Below are 19,825 nucleotides of genomic sequence, written 5' to 3'. Positions count from 1 at the left end.
ATTCGACTCTGAAGAGAGCCTGGGACAATTCCTCTGGCTACTCCTCAGCATGAAGAACGGCTCCATTGCGAATTTCCCCGAGATCAAGCTTCCCGCTCACACAGGCACCCATGTCGACGCTCCCGGGCATGTATTCAATCACTGTTACGACGCCGAGTTCGACATGTATAGCCTAGATTTGGAAGTTCTCAATCGTAATGTATTCTTTGCTTGGATTGATAATTTTTGTTTTCGTTCGTTATGACTTAAAAGGCAACGTATGTGCGTTTAAGAACCCTTGATTGACAAAGAGATATTCCCTCAAGACAACATCCTATATAGCTGTTTCATGATAGATCTTGCTTCTCGGAAGGTAGTCGATCACCATAGGTGAAACGAGTAGAAGATCTAGCAACCGAGAGATGGGAATATAGGGGGGAATAGAGAAACTTTTAGGCATATATCCTCCTCCAACCTTCTTGTCAGTAACAAATCCTCGAGGTAAAACTAACGCTGTCGCCGTCCATCGTAGCAGTTCATACAGAACTTTGGGAAAATGAAATCTTTAGATCAACGAGCGTTCCTCAATAGTTCCTTCTTTTTTCAGGAATCTTTAAAAGCCATGACCATGGTATGCTTTTTGTTCTTTTGTTGGGCCAATGAATGGAATGTGGTCAATTATTAAAACCCAAGCTCCCCATGGATTCGTAGGACGGCAGGTCCGACGAGATGCTATGCATGATGTCAATGATCCTGCCATTACCGCAGACCTCTCGGCGTACCAGGACTAGACTTTCACCCCCTGGAACCGAGCACTCGCCGGCATCGGCACCTGGAACCACGGGATTGGCAGAGAGTGAGGCTGTGACATGGAAAGCAATAAGGGCAAGGGTGGCGGGAGCAGGCGGTGGAGTGCGCATTTCATTGTTTTGGCCCACGTTCAAGAGCTTTGCACAGAGCTCTCTTGACTCTTGTGCCCTGAAGGAAAAAGGGTCCGTGGAACAAGATGCTCTAGTTCTTGCGAGACAAAATATGATTAGATGCTGCACTCACTTAGGCAGTGCCAAGATTGTCCCGGTTACAATTGGCATGTGAGAATACCATGAAACAATTATATAGTTGAGAGGTGAGAATCTCTCGGTTTGGACGATCGGATCAAGATGGGTTTACAAACTTGAGTTGTCGGAGGGTGGTGCACTTCCAAAGGCTGATGGGAGTGCTGCGACTCATCTCAAGAAAAAAAAGACTTTGCCAATTTTTTAATGCATATCATCGTGTCAATGTACAGACCTTAGTGCAGTACAATCTCTCGTCCAGTTTCTCTCTTTACCAACTTACAGTCTCTATTTCTCTCTCAGTAGCTAATCGAATGCCGACTATTTCGATCGCAAGGTGTAGAGGAGCGCAAGGCGACTCTATTGACAAAGTTCTCGTCCAAGTTGCAGAATCTTTTTATCAGGAACACGCGGTTGCCACTGGCCAGCGTTCCTCCTCTTTGCAGCAAAAACTCCAGAACACTTCATCAAGGTTTGTCTCCGATGGACAAGATGATTGTGTGAACATCTGCTCCTCTCTTCATTATTTGTAAGTTCTATTGGATATTTCAGAAGTTCTTGAAATATTTTTGAAAGGACCAGCATTTCATACGGAAGTTACGACTGTCATGAAAACCATCATTTTGTAACGGTTGTACAACGACTTTGTTACAGTCTTATAATGGTTTTATAACGGGGATCATTTTAATAATTGCCAATTACTTCATAATGGTTTCTAATGATAAATTCCTGAATTGCACGCACCCAATTGGGTGCAATTACCCTCTTTCCCCGTTCAGATCTGGATGTGGCATTTTCTAACGTGGGTTTTGATGGGTGAAGTTTCTGGTACTGAGCTAATTGGCAAAATCTGAGCAAGTGGGCAGCTTGACTTTGATTTGATTTGGTTGTGCAGAGGGCAATAAAAACTCCACATTTCAAGAGAAGTTTGTGTTCACATTCATTGAAGGGCTTAGAGAGTTGAATCTTGCGGTGAAACAGCAATACCCTCACTTTCAACAACTTCATCAGCAATGGAACGTAATACTTCCACCTCGAATCCCATTTTGCTCACCAAAACCGTTGTTGAGATGTTTCCGTTTTTGGTCCTTGAGTGGCTAGTGTTCTTATCATAGTCATGTTTGTCATCATCTCAAGGGTTCAGCTCCATAAGGTTCTTTCTCAAGGATTCAATGATACGGCTGTTCCTCTTCAGACTAAACCGAGCAGTACTATCCATAGAATCCATTCCTCTTGTCTTATGCATGTAGGATTATTTGATAGGTTCAAAAGTGAAAAGAGAAAAAGTGAGAAGATGGACTGATGGAGTACATAAGATGGCCTTTGCGTAAGAATAGTGGTGTGTTTTCTTTAATTCACTCGATTCCCAGCAATCTAATGTGAGTTCTTAGTAGTACTTTCCATTAGAACAACAGTACAGGCAGTCAACCGCTTAGCCTCACTTTAGCCTCCCACTTAGCTAGAACACATTTTATATTGTATGACACCGCCCGCTACATAAAAATGTGCTTATCTGATTAGCTTCCTTACCTGGAATATACATAAAAGCGGGGCGCGGAAGGGAAAATTGAAGATGGTCCAATGACAACACCAGTTTCTTCTCTATCTCATTCTTTCTCCCATACACGTTGTGATGTATGTGGATGTTCTAGCAGATGCTCCTCTCCTTCACTATTTCTTTATACGTAAATAAAATATCTACCAAACTGATATCCCCGGTCTATCTCCATGACATCAAATTTTGAGGTTGGACAACTGTCACCCAGCATTTGCATTAGTACCCCTATAAAGAATGTTTGATTGTCTAAACTAAAGTGCCTGTTTTCCTCTGTTTCAAGATATGCTGGAGAAGCACGCATGACATTACATTACGCAAATGCAATAGTAAGTACCAATTTCATTTCAGTAGAAAATATTAACCATTACCATTTACCATTATCATTCTGTAGTGGATCCCAAACAATAGTGTGCTTCTGCTGTTGTAGAAACCGGGAACGAGGTCTGCACCATCTGCACCACCATATGTAGCTTCTTTGGCTCCTCCTCGGGTCTCTTTGTACTCTGCATCTCCTCCCCCATCAGCTCCTCCTTATGGTGCATCCACCACAGCGTTCCCTGCAACAGCTCCTGCATACCCATTGTATGCACCAAATTCAGCGGCATAACCATCGTATCCACTGAATCCAGCGGCATAATAACCTCCACCCTATTTCCCCCCTCCACCATCGGCCTATCCTCCTCCAGCATGCCCTCCTCTACCTCCATATTCCCTACCCCCCGGCCCTCCAGGTATGTGCTGAGTTTCAACCGTTGTGCATGAATTACCTCAGTGTTGGGCTCAGCAATGAACAGCCTCATTATAATGCTAATTCTATGTTGTTCATTTCTCAGGTCCTTATCCAGGGCATTACCCTCCACCACCTTACTGAGAATGAGCTTCTGCTAGAAGAAATGTTGAAAGTTCCACAGGAAGCTGCTGTTGTATATTGATCTTTGTAATTACATTGTCTAGCACCAGAAATTTTCTGCCTTTTTTTTTTACTTATCAGTCATATTCTACTCCTATTTTAATTCTCACTCTCAAACTTTTATCCTACCAGGACATAAAATCGAAATCCACATCTAAAATTAAATCATCTCCACCCTAACTCCACGAGAAAGTAGAGATTCAAACCTCTCTTTTCATGTGAAAACGATGGCCATTAAATTGTCCCCATGGTTAAGTTTTATGCCTTTGACCTGGAAAATTTTCTTTTCAAATTCTTCTTCCGTCGTTGCTTGCGAAGAACTGTTTGGATGGCAAATTCTTAGACTGTCGTGATTTATACCGGTTCCCTTTTTTTCAAATTACGAGGAAAGAAAAACTTGCCAGTAAAAGATGAAAAACCACTTGTATTGCAAATGGATGTCTTCCACGGTGCGTGTCTTGTAAATGATCGTGTCCTAGCGGCTAATCTTCTGGTCACGTGTAAACTAAAATCACTTTTTCATATAGCTGCATTGACCGCCACAGTTTCGGCGTTGTTCTCTCAATTCACGATGAATGTAATGTCTCATATTTTCAAGCAGTTACCACCACAATAGTTACAACACCATAGAAGAGAGATTTTGCATGGGCCTTGTCAAGAATATGCTCAAACGAACTGAAATAGCCTGCAGCTCTATAGTAACTGAAATGCAAAACACGGGAAACAATCCAGACGAATCTTATTTTGGAAGCGTGACATTATTTTTGTAAACAAAACCATAGCCTCTGTTTTGTCTATAGCAATAATTAAACATATTCACATGACCGCTAAAGTTCCAATTCCTCTGCAAATCTGTCCGGTCAAAGTACATCTGAATTCTGAGGAGAACGTGCGTGCAATGACCTCTCTCACCTGGCGCTTTGGAAGGCTTCTACTCTCCTGGAACAGCAAAAAGAAATCCCGTTAGCACTCGTTATTATCACATGCAGAGTCGAGAAAACAACAACGAATTTTCAACTGACACCTCTACGCTAACCAAGCAGGGACAAAAAAGGCAATCGTTGTCAAACTAATTCCCTTCCAAAAGAACAAAACTCACTCAAAGAAGTTATTTGATGAGGATGCATCTTATAGGTGATCCTTCTGCACCCAGCAATCTCAAAGGCAGACAATGGACAGTATATACTCCTGCAGGGACATCTTCGAGTTTCAAGCCCTCAACAAGAATAATTTCCTGCAGCATTACCGTAGTGTCAGTTTGTTGAGCCAAGAGCTCCATATGAGAACACAACAATGTGAAAACCAGGCAAAATTACCAACACTAGTTTAGACCTGAGATATAAATTCAAAGATGAAGCATGGTCCTTCACTTTGATGGGAAAATTCCGCACAAATCAGATCATTTACTTACCCGGCTTTCAAGGAAGACAAGATGGGATGGAATCAAATCATCATATGCAGCAACAGACAGGTAATCAATTCCTGCATTTTTTAAGCACATACTGGGTCATGCAAGAGTGCATCTCAATAGGCATGCAATGATCTACAAGTTGAAGAACAAGAAAGAAAATAGAGGATCAAGTTGCACTATATCTCAAGAGGCAGATTCAGAAAAATAAAACGAACCTGCACTAGTGCTCATAAGCCTGATAGCTATTTATGCTTGGGCATTTTCTTACATATGCATGTCTTTAAAGATCAACCGAATATCATGTGTTCATTTTGACAGTTATTACAGCAACATAGTGCAATTCTTGGGTTGTCAAGGCGAAAAGGGAAAAAGATGAACGAATATGCGTTTCTTGTTGTGTCTAAGAGAAGTAACATTTGCTTGTAGTGAAGCTGCAAGTAAAAAGTGGTGGTAATAGAAAAGGTAGCTGCCCAATAGAGAAATAGATCCTTACATGGCTTCTTGATAATGATTGAGCAACATCAGGTGAAAATAAGATGATAAAGAAGCAAACCACCATACAAAAAAATTCTTACTAGAAATGCATCAGAATAGTAAAGAGGGACGAATCTCACCAACAAGTTTAATGTCTGTGTTCTCTACCAACCATTTTGCTCCATCTCTCATGAATCCCACATAGCTTGTGTCAAATTCCTTTTTGTACATAAGCCGCCTGAGAATAAAACAGAGACCCATCAAACTTGTCCTTCTGATCATAGCACTCACCAATACCACATTATATTAAGATACTGAGTTCAGTGCCCCAATAGCATATGCATGGGCAACACAATTCACAACAATATGTGAAAAAACAACACTAGTTCAGCTGACCATGACCCAAGAAAAGATGTCTGGGAACAGAAGTTTACCTGTCAGTATTTAGGGTCCTGAAGAACACCCGTCTCACACCCTTGGGAATATGTAGAGACTCCATTACTTCAGCTGCAGGAAGCAGTCTTTATCATTCTTACAGCATCAGTTAAAATATATCACTATGTCGTAGCAAATGCATGCTGAATGCTGCAGCTATGTAATACTATCGAGCCAGATTGACCACAAAACACACAAAAACCATTGATTATTGTTGAAGCCAACACAATTTCACTTCATTGTTATCAATCTTGGATTTTTGCACAAAATTAGCTTCTAAGTATCCAATGCCAATCAATCTTTAAGCAGTTGGCATAATGACATGTATATTGATGTGATCATCCTTTTACAAATATTTCATGACAGAATCTAATTGAAAAGTTTATCCAAACAATCACATGGAGTGGCCCTTCAATTTTTGAACAACAGTAATTTCTATCCACAACACTGAAATTCACATATAAAGAGATGCATGGAAGGATAGAAAGAACCAATACAGTAAATCCAAGGGGATGATATTTGTCTTTTACAATTTACAAAAAAAATAAAACCAAAAAGCACAGCACAAGCAACCAAACAAATTGAAGCGGTCCTCCAAATATGCTGTCTGCACTAACACATGAATGGAGAAATTTTGTCGAAGAAGCATGCAAAGACTATGTATTTTTGACAAGTTATCATGCATAACACATAAGTGATCAGCATACTGCAAGAAACTTGACTGAGGGACGTACCTGTGAGATTCTTATCCTTCGGAACATCAACCAACAAAGCTGGACCTAAAGAAGCAGAAACAAAAACCAAAATTATAAAAGACCATAGCATAGCGCTACCTCAATGAAGATGATGATTTAACACAAACGGACAGAGGAACCAAAGACAACGAAAATGAGAACATGAAGACCCTTAAATCAACTTGAATTACCTTCGATATGTCTCTACATACTCCTCCACTAAAAGAACTGGTCTGCTCTAATCAACAAGACTTGCCTTTTCAATTAAGCATACAATTCCTTGGCCACAGAAACTAACCATTTGGAGTTGACACGAATTGATTGACAAGTGAGACTCGTGAGGTTTTGGAAGTTCATAAGACAAGTTCAGTGCAAACCACTACTCGACAAAGAGCAATTTTGAAGATGCTTAAAGCAATAGTCAGCAGAACCACACAATCATCAACCGCAGAAGCTAGAAACAAAAAATAACAACTCCTCCAAAAACCCACTGATACCGAAAACAAGAAATCAAACCCACCGTCGAAAACCAACACAAAAAGCCCACAAATTTACCATTGAGGACTGCCAAATCGAGCGTGTCCACATCAAAACCAGCGTCGAAGTAATGATCATAGACGTGACCCGGAGCATCCACGTGAGTCCCCGTGTGGGTGGGCAACTTCATCTCCGAGTTATTCGCTAAAGACCCGTTCTTCATGCTCGCCGCGAGCCACAGAAACTGACCCAACCCATCCTCCAATCCCCACGACGGCATGTCGCTAGTGAGCCTATGGCTGATGTCGATGATCCTCCCGCCATCATAAACCTCTCGACGGATGGGCTTGAGCCCCTCGCCACCGTCGGACACCGAGCAGTCGCCGACGCCGGCAATGTTCGGGTAGGCCTCGATGTTTGCGGCGGCGGCGGGCGGCGGCGGCGGTGGCGATGAGGAGGAGGGCGAGGAGAAGTGGGGGAGAGCGTTCATGGCGACTCGCAGTGTCGAGAGGGAAGTGTGTGATGATGGGCTGAGAAAACTCAAAGGGTGAAAAGGAGAGATTTTTACACTGCTGACAATTATAGCGTTTGAAGGGTGGATGCGATGACGATGAGGACACCGTTTTATATCGAGGAGGTGGGTTGGGCTGGATCGTTGATTTCGAAAATCATGCTTCAAAGTTCAATCAATCAATCGGGATTTCTGGAGAAAAATTTGATATTTTTATCCACAGAGATAATGTTGGGCGTTTGTTGTGCAGGCGGGCTCGAGTCAAGCCAGTCACTAGGAGTTAGAAAGAAGACGTAATATCCAAGCCTCGCCCAACACAAAGACAAGGACATATCATGGTCATGACTTTTTTGAGGTTCTTTACTGAAAAAAGAAGGAACTTTTGAGGAACACTCGTTGATCAAAAGATGTCATTTTCCCAGAGTTCCGTATGAAGTGCGTGAGTACATGATCTAGGATCGACCGCGACAACGATAGTTTCACCTTGATGATTTGGGAAATCTCAAGAGGATCACTACTGACATGAAGTTTCGAGGAGGAAATATGCCTAAAAGTTTCTCTATTCCCACCTTTATGCCCATCTCTTGGTTATCAGATTCGTTTCGACTCCGGTGATCAACTACCTCCCCAAGAAACAAGATCTATCACGAAATAGCTATATAGCATGTTGTCTTCAGGGGATATCGCTTGGTGAATCAAGTGTTCTTGACACACATAAATTGCTTGTAAGTCGTCAAAATGCACGAAAACAAAACTTATCAATCCAAGCGAAGAACACATTACCATTGAGAATTTCCAAATCTAGGCTATCCACGTCGAACCCAGCGTCGTAATAGTGATCAAATACATGCCCGGGAGCGTCGACATGGGTGCCTGTGTGAGCAGAAAGCTTGATCTCCGAGAAATTTGCGATGGAGCCGTTCTTCATGCTGAGGAGTAGCCAGAGGAATTGTCCCAAGCTCTCTTCAGTGTCGAACGCGGGTAAGTCTGGCGTGATCCTATGCGTGATGTCAATGATCCTTCCATTGCCAAACACTCGCATCAAGAGTAGATTCTCATTCTTTTCGCCAGTGGGGACGGAGCAGCCCCCAGCATCGAGGCCAGGAACAGAAGGATAGGCATCAAGGGAGGCCGCGGCGAGAGCATAAATGCTCGATAGTAGTAGTAATAGGGGGATGCAACGGTTTCTACCGCTCATTGTGTTAGCTTTTTTCAAGAATGAGGAAGTTGGAGAAAGCTGAGCCCGTTTTGTACTTGCGAAATGGAGTCTGGTCCAGAGGGAACGATTGGTCGCTATCATGATAAAAGAGAGAAGAATTGCTCTAAATTTTCCGCTGGGAATAGGGGTTGGCTGCTACGGTAAGTCAATATTGAGATTAATCAATTACAATTTGACAGGAATTAAATAAACACCATAAGACCAGGAAGGTTTAATTTCATGATCAAGAAAGAAAAGTGTTCATTGTGGGAATTGTAAAATTGTTATCTTTTGAAAATAATGATGCTTGCCAATACTGACCAAAGTAGCTATAATGGAGAGCCAATAATTTGGTGCAGGATTTGTTGGTAAGTCTCTTGTCTCAGCCCCTGTTCCTCGCAGCCGCAGTCATCTAAAATCTTATGCAGTCATTGCATACGCAGGGTATTGCGATGTCAAGACGTCATTGCTTAGGGATATGAGTATACTAATTAGCGCGAAGGAGTAGGTAATCGCAGGCCGTTGCTTGAGCAGTTGCCGGAAGAATTTTACGGGCCTGCATGTTTGTGTTTCTTTTTCTTGTTCATGAACAGATTTTATGTTTTTTGTTTGGAGAACAATAAAAAGAGAAACGCATTTGTTTGCGAAACGCGTTTGTTTGCGTTTTTGTTTAAAATCTGTTTTTTATTCTGGGAACAAAATTAGAACAAAAATAAGAAACAAGAAAAGTTTTTTTTTTTTTCAGAAACACTTTTGAAGAACAAATTTTCTCTCTCCTTTCTTTTCTTTTCCTTTTTTACTTCTTCTTTTCTTCTTCCTTTTTTTGGCCAGTCGCCGGCCTCGACCATGGCCGCGCCTCGCCAAAGGGTCGCCGGCCCCGGCGAGCCTCACCGTGGCTAGATGAGGCCACCAGCCCTCGTTGGCCGGTTGCCGGCCATGGCCGAGGCCAGCAACCGACCAAAAGAAGAAAAAAAGAAAAATAAAGAAAAAAAAGAAAAAGAAAATAAAAATATTAAAAATTTAATATAAATAAAAAAAGAATACAAATTTACCAAACGTGTTTCTATTCATTTTTTATTAGAACAAGTTCCAAACGCATCTTTTAGTCAAAAATTGTTAGGGAAACATAAATAGATTTCTATTTCTGGTTAAAACAATTTTTTAATAGAAACACACACCCTATATGACTAATCAAGTCTATGATCAGTCCAGAGATGGACACAGGACCAACTTCGACAAAGTTATAGCCCATCTTCCTAGTATATGGCTCGTGGTCAAGAAACAATCACAGTAAGCAAAATCAGCCTAAAGTAGGATTCGAGAACTTACCGTTAAGAACTTCCAAGTCTAGCGTGTCCACGTCGAACCCCGCTTCATAGTAATGATCATACACATGCCCAGGAGCATCCACGTGCGTGCCCGTGTGAGCAGGAAGCTTCATCTCGGAGTTGTTGGTCAGCGATCCATTCTTCATGCTGAAAGCAAGCCAAAGGAACTGCCCCAAGCTCCCCATCGATTCGTAGGACGGCAGGTCCGATGTGAGCCTATGCGTGATGTCGATGATCCTGCCATTACCATACACTTCTCGGCGCACCGGAACCAGATTTTCGCCGGCGGGGACCGAGCACTCGCCGGTGTCGGCACCCGGAACCACGGGATAGGCAGAGAGGGAGGCGGCAACATGGAAAACGATGAGGGCGAGGGTGGTGGATGACAGGAGGAGGCGGTGGAGTGTGCAGTTCATTGTTTTGGGCCACGTTCTAGAGCTCTGTACAAAGCTCTCCGACTCTCTGTGCCCTGAAGAAAAAAGGGTCTGCGGAACAAAATGCTCTAGTTCTTGCAAAGACAGAATAGGATTAGATGCTGCACAGGGGCAGAGCCAATATCGTCCCGGTTACACTTGTCATGTGGGAATACCATGAAATAGTATATGAAGTTGAGAGGTGAGAATCCCCCAGTTTGGGCTATGGGGTCAAGATGGGTTCTCAAACTTGTGGTGTGGGAGGGCGGTGCACTTCTAAAGGCTGACAGGGATGACTGCGACTTATCTCTTGAAAAGGATTGCTTTGCCCAATTTTCCAATGCCTGTCATCATATCAATGTGCAGACTTTAGTGCAGTCCAAAATCTTCTTGTTCAGTTTCTCTCTCTACCAACTAAGGACCTATTCGTTTGTGTTCTTTTTTTTTTTCTTTTTACTTGGAACACAATTTCTATTTTTTTTTCTGAAATAAAAAATACATTTATTTACACTTTTATTTTCGAGAACAAAAGATCTATCTTTTTCCTCTCAGAAACAAAAACTAAAAATAAGAAAAACTTGTTTCTTGTTCCCAAAAACACTTTTTGAATAAACAAAAACACAAAACTTATTTCTTCTTTTTTCTTCTTTTTTCTTTTTCTTTTTTCATTGGTCGGTCGCTGGCCTTGGCCATGATCGGCAACCTGCTTTCAAGGGCTAGCGACCTCGCTGGAGTGTCGCCAGCCCCCTGCAAGACTCAGCCTCACCTTGACTAGGCAAGCTCGAGCTCACCCAAATCCGGCGAGGCCGAGCTCACCCAGCCATCGCCAAGTCGGCGTCACCCGGTAGTCGCAGTGGCTGGGCGAGCTCGGCCTCACGCGGCCGCGGCGAGGCTTGGCCTCCCTAGCCAACGCAAGGCTGGGCCTCGCCTGACAAGCTCCCAAATGGCCTAGCGAGGCCTAGCAAGCTACCTGATGGCCTAGCAAGACTCCAACGAGCTCATCGAACGTCGTCCAGCCAATCGCCGGCCAATCGCCAGCCAAAGAAAAACGGAAAAATAAAAAATAAAAAATAAAAATTTAAAAATTTAAAAAAAAAAAAAAAAAACAGAAAAATTAAGTTTATCAAACATGTTTTATTATTTTTCTATTCTAGGAATATAAATTTTGTGCAGTTAACAAACGCATTCTTCTATTCAAAAATTATTCCTCGAAACAAAAATAGTTTTTTCTATTTCTATTTCTTGAAATAATTTTTGAACGGAAACGTTACCAAACTCAATCTAACGATCTCTCTCTCAGAGTAGCTAAACGCGTGCCTTCCAGTTTCAATCGTGAGATGTGGAGGAGTGTAAGGCGACTCTATTTGACAGAGTTCTCGTCCAAGCTGCAGAATTCTTTTTATGAGGAACACGCAGTTGCCACTTGCCGGCGTTCCTCCTCTTTGCAACAAAAACTCCAGAACGCTTGATCAAGATTTGTCTCCAATGTGCGAAATGGTTGTGTGAGCATCTGCTCCTCTCTCCATTATTTGTAAGTTCTATTGGATATTTCAATCGTTTTCGAAATTTTTATTTAAAAGTACTAACATTTCATTTTGAAAGTTATAATCACCATGAAAGTCCTCATTTTGTAACCGTTGTATAGTGTTATAATGGCTTTATAACGGTCATCATTTCAATAATTGCCAATTATTTTATAACAGTTTCTCAACAGTCTTGTATATAAATTCAAACTTCAAATCACAATTCTTCAAGATATTTAAAAGAGAATTTCCATTTTCTTCTCAATTTTTTTTCTTTTTTTCTTGGGTTATTCATATTCTTTCTATTATTCTTTGCGATATAAAGATGAAAATATATGTATCTTGGAAGGATAGCCACTAGACTTTATTACACTGAGTTTCATATTTCAAATGGCCAAATTATCATTAAAGATTATGCTAGCCATTATTCATATTCTTTTTCTTATGTTTTGAATTTGGGGAAAAATTGTCCAAAAGTCATAAACATATTGTATAATAGTCAATTCAATTCTAAACATTTCGATTATATCAATTTAATCTTGAACTTTTTACGATTTACCAATGTAGTCAATCTAACCAATTTTAACTAGAACATCACCATGAATGTCTGTCCAGCATGGCACAACTAAATCTGGTATAGATGATTTTACAATATTTTTAAATTTTATAATTTTTATTGGTTTTATACATTGTCTTTTTTTTTTCTTTTTTCATATCTTCTTCCATCAATTGACACTCTCCGACACTAGATTTGAACAACCCTTGCCGATGATAATGGTAGCCAAAATTAGTTTTAAAAATTGCATTAATAAATTCAGGGGTAAATTAGGGAATAGAAAATGTTTATGATTAAATTGATCGCTAATCGTTAATGGTTTTTTTTTTTTTGTCTTTGGAGGAAACTGGGCAATGTCACAGCCACACCGTAAACCCTGTAATACTTAAACAGAGGACCCATCACCCACAGTCACACTTAATACACATAGCGCCTCCCCTAATTTTGAACCCTTCACCTCTGGATTAAGGATTAGCAGGGTTTTATCAGCGGAGCTACCACGGCCGGTGGTAACTAATCGTTAATGTTTTTAACTAGAAAAGAGGTAAATTGAGAAGGAAGGAAAGAATAGCAAAAGTAAATATTATGCTTGAATACTCTCTCCTCTCTCTTTACCCCCATTTCTGCTCCGAGGTTGCTTCACATATTCCATTCTTCAGTCTTCACTCGGTTACCTTCGAATCATGCAGAGTCTCCTCTTGCCGGCGGCGGCAGCTAGCTCCGGCAAGTTCCCGGCGGCGGCGAGTCCCACCTCATCGCCATTCCTCCGTCGTCTCGCTGCCCGAAAGCCGCCGCCGCTCCGCGGCCACCGTGCTTATCTTCCCTCTCCGAATTCCCTTTCCACCGCCGGACCAGCTCACAAATCGAACGTCTTTCCCTTCGTATCTCTTTCGTCTCGCGATGCTCTCGGCTGCAGAAGATCGAAGCTCTACTCCACCCCGTTGGCCTCCTCTCCGGTTTCTCCTGCCTCCGTTTCTCCGAACGACGATGCGGAGAAGGCGAAGCTTGCCCAGGTTGAGTAACTTAGGTTTCGTCCCTTTGTTCGGCGGTTCTGTCTGGTGGGTTTGAACTCGTAAGAGCTTGAAATCGAAGGAATTGAGTGTTGGTTATTTTCTTGGTAGACTCACATGCTGTAAATCGTGCTGAATCTTAGTTTTACTTAAGGTGAGATCAAATTAGATCGCTTTACATCCAAAATTTAGACTATCTTGTTTCTGTCTCTTCTGGGACCAGGATTGTGAACTGAGTTGTAGTTATCATGTGTGAGTGTGAGACTGCGGGTAATGGAACTGGCAAATTCATAGAACAGGGAATGTAAAAATGAGTGTCTGTCCTGTGATCTTTGGTGGGTGCTGGGTTGAAGGTTAATACTAGTCGGCTCATTTGGTTCTTGCAGTTTTGGTTAAAAGTTTCGATTTTGCTTATGATGTTGTGCAGGTAGCCAAAAGACTAGAGAATACCTCGAGGTATTTCAGGAGGTTGGGGAATTTAGGGTTTTGGGGACAGTTGGTGTGCACTGTTGTGGCTGCAGTTATTCTTGCATTTTCCGTGGTTATAACTGGGAAGGTTACGTCTCCAGCCACTTTTTACGCCACTGCCGGCGGGATAGCAGCAGCTTTCATTTCCATCTTCTGGTCATTTGGATATATCCGGCTATCCGACAAGCTTCGGAAAACTGCTAATGATCCCTCAAAGGTATCTAAACATATTCATAAGCTTCCTTTTATCAAGAGCCTGTCCTATGTTGCAATCACTAGAATTCGTGTATGCGAGGAAATGCAAGTTGGCCATTCCACATGTGCATGCTTAAATGAATGCCTCTTGAATTCCAATGCACATGCTACACTGCTTCCCCAAGTGTTCTTGCGCCTATATGCTCGCCTGGCGATGGAGCTTTCCACAATGTGAAAGTGTTTTCATTGTTATTTAGTGATGAGAACTTGGTGCTCCTATGTATGTGAACTCCAGCAGTTTAGAAATCCATCTGACAACTGCTAACAGCTTATTCCATCTGCGGCTTGCCATTCAGTGCAAAGGATTTAACCTTAAATAATTCACTTCATTAATTGGAGAATTTCAAATGTGAGAATTTGCCTAGCAATCCCAATCTTTGATCTCTAAAAGGATGGTTGATTGCGGATCTTTACCTGATGGACTTGTCTTTGGGTCTATTTATGTTTTTCCTTTGTTCTTTTTTCACTTCATGCACTTTATTTTCCTAAATGTCTTCAACCTTCCTCATGTGTTTACTCTGAATGACTGCTATTCAATTGAATGTCTGTTTAGCTCTTCCTAGATCTGATATTTGTATCAACCAGTTATATAAAGCCTGTTTTGACCAATTATCCTAGCTTTGAGACTGTGTTTGTCACTCCTGATACTAATGAGTGGTGCTGTGATTATGTATGACAAAATTCAGGCCCCTCCTCGTGCAGATGTAGTCAAAAGTTTGAAGAATGGTATCACGTTGAACCTGTTGGGGATGGGTGCCGCTATTCTTGGCATGCAAGCAACTGTCGGGTTGTTGGTAGCAAAGGCTCTCACTTCCTCAGTGAACCCATATTACCAAGGCATTTCCCCTGGTTATAGTCCCGTTCTTGCATTGGATGTCTTCCTGGTGCAGGTATTCGACTACTTCTACTTCCAACTTTTCAATTCCATAGGAGCAGATGTAATTCTTAAATATGATATTGGGTTGTGCTGTTTAGTCATGCTTTCCCCTACAGAGTTACCGCATTGGTTAAAGTAATAAGGCTGATTGGTACTATAACAAAATTGTCAGTGTAATTCCTATTGTCATAGTTGGGTGCTGACCTTGTGCATACGTTTCTAATGTAGGCCTCAGCAAACACAATCCTTTCTCATTTCCTGGGCCTTGTTTTCTCATTGGAGCTGTTACGCTCAGTCACATTGCCGCAGACAGAAGCCATTCCAGTACCCCGTCTTGCTTAAAACCTGCGTTTCTGTGGCAGTAATTGCATCTGTAGATTCAGATAATAATGAGAATTTCGGAGCCACAGAAGGCAGAGTTCAGTGCCGACACTCAAGTCTTGTGAATCCTATGGGTCCGGCGGTTACCTCTCTTTCTTGTATACAATGCATTGCAAGGTTTGGGTAATTGAGAACCATCACTTTGGGGAGGTAGCGTCTTTCTGGATATTGTGTTTGCGGGAATGTTGATCAGTTGTCTAAACTCTAAAAAAGAGAATTCTCCTGTTGTGTTTGCCGATGTCTTCTTAACAGTGAATGCAATCTCCACTTTTGAGAGTTGTAGACTAGAACTGCCTTCGGAAAAGTTACTAATCCGTTTTTCGAGTTAATGTCTGGGTGACACAACTGTCTTTGAAGTAACTTTTGCCAGTTAGTAATACCGGATGAGTTTCCTTGCTCGAAGCTTGACAATAGTATTCTGGAGCGAACTACTCATGGATCCAAGGAAAATATATAAAAATGATAGAAAAAAATGACCAGTGGAAGCTTCACCTTACCCAGTATGTTAAATGTTCTTGTGATCACTAGCTCCACGAACTTTGAGGTAAAAAGACAAGAACTTGAACAGCTTCATTGGAAACCGTTTTACATTTGTAAAAGGCTTTTATTATTTTTAAAAAGTATGTTAAATTTGTAAAATCCAATGAAAACATTCAGTATGCCAACAGCGTGCTTGTGCAGAGCGAAGTACGTAGCATCTATTAAGGGTTGTGGAGTCTCGGCTATTTTTGGGCCGTCTGCTACATGTACAGGCAAATTATGCTTTTCTCTCTTTGGATGTATGCTTCAACTGTGGGTGGTGTCTTGCAGCTGCCTTTTGCAGTCGGAAGGGTTACTTGGAGACTCTTGAGGTAATTGGATCGCCAGTTCTAAAGTCTCTTTGGGATGGTGCAACTATATTGTTGCAGAATTCACTGTCATTCTTTCGCGTGCAATATGGGTTTTCGATGAGTGGTTCAAGTTTGAAGCTACTTCAACATGCTGTAAAGACTTCTCATTCCCTCCTCCATGTTATAGAAGATTGCCGAACCGGGCTGCTATTGTCGGCTTCACCACCTCTGCCGAGTAAGTAGCAAATTCCTAGGTTTTACATAATATGAAAAGAATTATACTTGAGCTTTGTTTTGTTTTGTGTTGTGCTGTTGTAATCTCTCTTATAACAAAAAAGTACATTAAGAAGCCACGACTGTTGAAAATACATCTCACACCAGATTTACAGAGGACTTTTGATAATTCAAACCCAAAAGCTCGCCGAAATGCAGAGGCCAACGGGCCTTAGGTCTGGCACCGTATTGCCAGTATATGGTTAACCTTAACTCATCTAAAACCAGCGAACCCAAAAACGCCGCATGCCAAGAAACAATTTCCACTTCTATGGGCATATCTTTCAAGCAACTTTAGCCCAATACCAAACCAATGCAGGTGCTGTTTAGGAAAAGCATCAAGAAGGAATCTGGAAAAGGAAAACTCTGATAAGATGCCAACGGGAGAAAAAATTCAGAAGCTCATGATGATGGTTTTACACTGTCAAAAAAAAAAAAAAAAAAGATTGTGACATCAAACTCCTAGCTAGTGCCATGCGTTCAGGAAAAAAGCGAGTTGTCAGTATGCATTGAGGAAAAGAGGGTGTTGTCAAGAATAAGTAGAGAAATGTATAATCGGTATATTCCAACCCAAGCACTTCCTGAAATCTGTCATGGATTCATACGTCAACTGAAGAAAGAGAGAACTTCCGGTCTATATATAACTTGCATTCAACAACAGTTGTTGATCCACACAGCGCCAGTCCTTCAAAGCAAATGCACCATAATAGAGTTACTCCTAGTGAGTGTTGATATCACAGCCATGAGCTTTTTTCCTTGAAAGTGCTCCATTCATCCACCTCTAACACTAAAGATTATACGACGTCCTCAAGTATCAAAATACCTACGACAATGACAAGATAACAGTCTACCTTCACAAAACACAAATACAACACGAGAGCTCTTAAACACTTTGTACGTCCAATGAGTACAATGAATAGGCTTGCCAGTTTTAAAATGTCAACCTGGAAAGATCCTAATAACTTCAACTTCAACAAATTTATGATAGCTTTGCCAAAGTCAGCTTCTAGATATTAATAGATCCAAGGGTTTAAGATTCCATGACCTATTTCATGATGCTCACACCAGAAGCCACAGAGAACTTCCAATTAACAAACATAAGATATAAACACGTGGAAATGTGACAATTGATCATTCTGTACAATAAGCTTGATTCTTAAGAGCACTCAAAAAGCGTTTCAAAGTGATCACAAGTATATATGGATGAAATGGAAAATAGGTGATGCATTCAGTTTTGAACTTGAACTATGCAATATCGACAACTCATTGAGTATTCAGTACAGACTCTCATTTGTCTAGCACAGGCTCTCGGACAGAAGAAATGAAGGAGAGATTGTACCTGCCTATTCAATCTTCTTTTCTTTGTTAGAAGGCACTGGAATCTTCTTCAAGATGTGTTCATCAAATCTTTTATATTGCTTTTGCAGAACGCTGTGCGTTACGCACAGTTTATCATTGATGTGGTCCTGATACTTGTCATACACGAAAGGAACAGAGAATGCAAGAACGATCCCTGCAGGTGGCATAAAACGAAAACAAATATAACAAATCATCTCGTGATCATGAAGCAATAAGAGAGATGCGGGGAAACAAAAGCACTGGGTGTGCAGATCTCACCAATATAAACTAGGGTAAGAAAGTTGAAGAGACCGCCGATGTATGAAATTGCCCACAAGCCAAAGGCAACCTGATTAGACACGTAATAGGGAGCTAATAAGCCCTTTCCAAAAAGTTGGAGTACAGGAAACTCAGGAGAGTAATGAAAAACGTTCATTAAACTTTCGCAAACCTGAAAGAAGAGTTTCAAGTTCCGATTGACTGTTATCTCACGCCCAATGGATAGACCACGGTTGATCCAATCTACCATAACGTCGGCAGCTTTGGCTACAGAATTCTCGGAAACCTCTAGGTCAGGGAGAGGAGGCAATGGTCTGGACATTTGCACATAATCAAATAAAATTAAGATAACAAGCAGATTTCATGGGGCTGTAACGCACAACTCTCGAATGAAGAAAATGAATTTTCCCAATCACGTCCTGCATCTCCATAATAATCAAGCCTAACATTTTTCCCAAGTTTGAGAATATAATGCACCTACAGAAAACCTAAAAAAAAATTTCTTCCTGTCAAAAAAAAGAAAAAGGGTCCTCCATTTTTCTCCATTGATCGTCCAAAAAGTTGCCATTTCAGAATAAAAGGATTATCTTTTCTCTAACACCAAAGCCTTTATCCCCCTCTGCAACAAAGCCAGCCCTACGACATCTCTATGCAAATAAGCATAATCCTAACCAAAAGAGAATTAAATGAAGACGTGAGAGAACGGAAACGCGAGGTACCGACCGATTGAGGAGGGCAGCAGATTTCGCCCAGAGGAAGAGTATGAGAACGAGAAGGAACATAGTGTTGGCGGCGAAGGACAGCAGATTGTAACCGGCTCTCTCGAACAGGACCCACATCGCCGTCGAAGAGAGCAGGAGCGCCACCCCGGCGACCCATCTTCTCCACAGGAGCAAATCGGCAACTAGCACGCACCCGACACGGAATCAGTGAATCGATCGAACAGTCTCGCAGATCAACGATCGCGTCGATGACGGCGAAAACGTGCGTGAAGGCTAGTCCTACCGCTCGACAAACCGATGAGATACGATCGATATCGACCGACCGCGGAATGTACAGAACGGACGAACGTCGATAGAAAGGAGACGAGGGGGAGAGCGTTACCGGAGCCACCGCCGAGGGCCCGATGGACGTCGACGCGATGAGGCGGCGGAGTCGGAGCTCCCATCGGCGTATCCGCGTCGCGATCTCCTCTCCCTCTTCGCCGATCGGGCGCGACGAGACGCGAACGGCCGAAAAGGTGATCGGGAAAAGAGGTCAGATCGGGAGGAAGATGAAGGAGGGAAAGAGAATACGAAACGGCAGCGCCCGAGAGGAAAAGGCAGTTTCCTACTTTCTGGAAGTGGAACGGGCTTTTCCCCAAGTTCCGCAATTGGCCCCCGGCAATTCTTCTTTTTACAATTTCGTCCACGAAAGCAGGACTATTGAAAGTAGAAGTTCACGAGCACTGAGTTTTGGTACCATGCCTGCCTGCCCCTCCATTTCCATCTCCATGTGCTAGTAACAGTTATATAAATGCATGAGGCAAGCTATAGGCAGCCACACGGTTATA

At 42.0% G+C, this 19,825-nt stretch overlaps 3 protein-coding genes across 9 annotated transcripts; 1 reads left to right on the top strand and 2 right to left on the bottom strand.

The window, feature by feature from the left end:
• Positions 1-4,161: 4,161 nt before the first annotated feature.
• On the bottom strand, positions 4,162-10,691 carry LOC104445128 (cyclase-like protein 2). Of its 3 annotated transcripts, XM_039301688.1 has the most exons (8): positions 10,072-10,691; positions 8,328-8,837; positions 6,557-6,601; positions 5,822-5,894; positions 5,528-5,625; positions 4,914-4,984; positions 4,602-4,736; positions 4,162-4,441 (listed from the first exon to the last, which is right to left on the bottom strand). In XM_039301688.1, the coding sequence occupies exons 1-7, from the start codon at positions 10,484-10,486 to the stop codon at positions 4,611-4,613; spliced, it is 1,338 nt and encodes a 445-aa protein (XP_039157622.1). In that variant the 5' UTR covers positions 10,487-10,691; the 3' UTR covers positions 4,162-4,441; positions 4,602-4,610. The 3 variants fall into 3 exon arrangements, with proteins under 3 accessions (XP_039157622.1, XP_010057247.2, XP_010057248.2); XM_010058945.3 differs by lacking the exon at positions 8,328-8,837 and having other exon boundaries at positions 10,072-10,669; XM_010058946.3 differs by lacking the exons at positions 8,328-8,837; positions 10,072-10,691 and adding an exon at positions 7,112-7,806.
• A 2,485-nt stretch (positions 10,692-13,176) lies between these two features.
• On the top strand, positions 13,177-15,840 carry LOC104445131 (protein TIC 21, chloroplastic). The gene is made up of 4 exons (XM_010058948.3): positions 13,177-13,575; positions 14,000-14,257; positions 14,982-15,185; positions 15,401-15,840. The coding sequence occupies exons 1-4, from the start codon at positions 13,246-13,248 to the stop codon at positions 15,512-15,514; spliced, it is 906 nt and encodes a 301-aa protein (XP_010057250.2). The 5' UTR covers positions 13,177-13,245; the 3' UTR covers positions 15,515-15,840.
• Positions 15,841-16,648: 808 nt separating this feature from the next.
• Positions 16,649-19,785, bottom strand: LOC104445132 (reticulon-like protein B11). 5 transcript variants are annotated; one of them, XM_010058949.3, is made up of 6 exons: positions 19,378-19,785; positions 18,997-19,177; positions 18,446-18,587; positions 18,274-18,343; positions 17,996-18,169; positions 16,649-17,006 (listed from the first exon to the last, which is right to left on the bottom strand). In XM_010058949.3, exons 1-5 carry the CDS (start codon positions 19,439-19,441, stop codon positions 18,000-18,002), a joined length of 627 nt encoding a protein of 208 aa, XP_010057251.2. In that variant the 5' UTR covers positions 19,442-19,785; the 3' UTR covers positions 16,649-17,006; positions 17,996-17,999. The 5 variants fall into 5 exon arrangements, with proteins under 5 accessions (XP_010057251.2, XP_010057252.2, XP_010057253.2 ...); XM_010058950.3 differs by having other exon boundaries at positions 18,000-18,169; XM_010058951.3 differs by lacking the exon at positions 16,649-17,006 and adding an exon at positions 17,068-17,341.
• Between the last annotated feature and the right edge of the window lie 40 nt (positions 19,786-19,825).

The sequence above is a fragment of the Eucalyptus grandis genome, chromosome 9 (genome assembly GCF_016545825.1).
Source record: "Eucalyptus grandis isolate ANBG69807.140 chromosome 9, ASM1654582v1, whole genome shotgun sequence".
NCBI classification, from domain to species: domain Eukaryota; kingdom Viridiplantae; phylum Streptophyta; class Magnoliopsida; order Myrtales; family Myrtaceae; genus Eucalyptus; species Eucalyptus grandis.
This window is presented reverse-complemented; position numbering and strand designations above follow the sequence as displayed.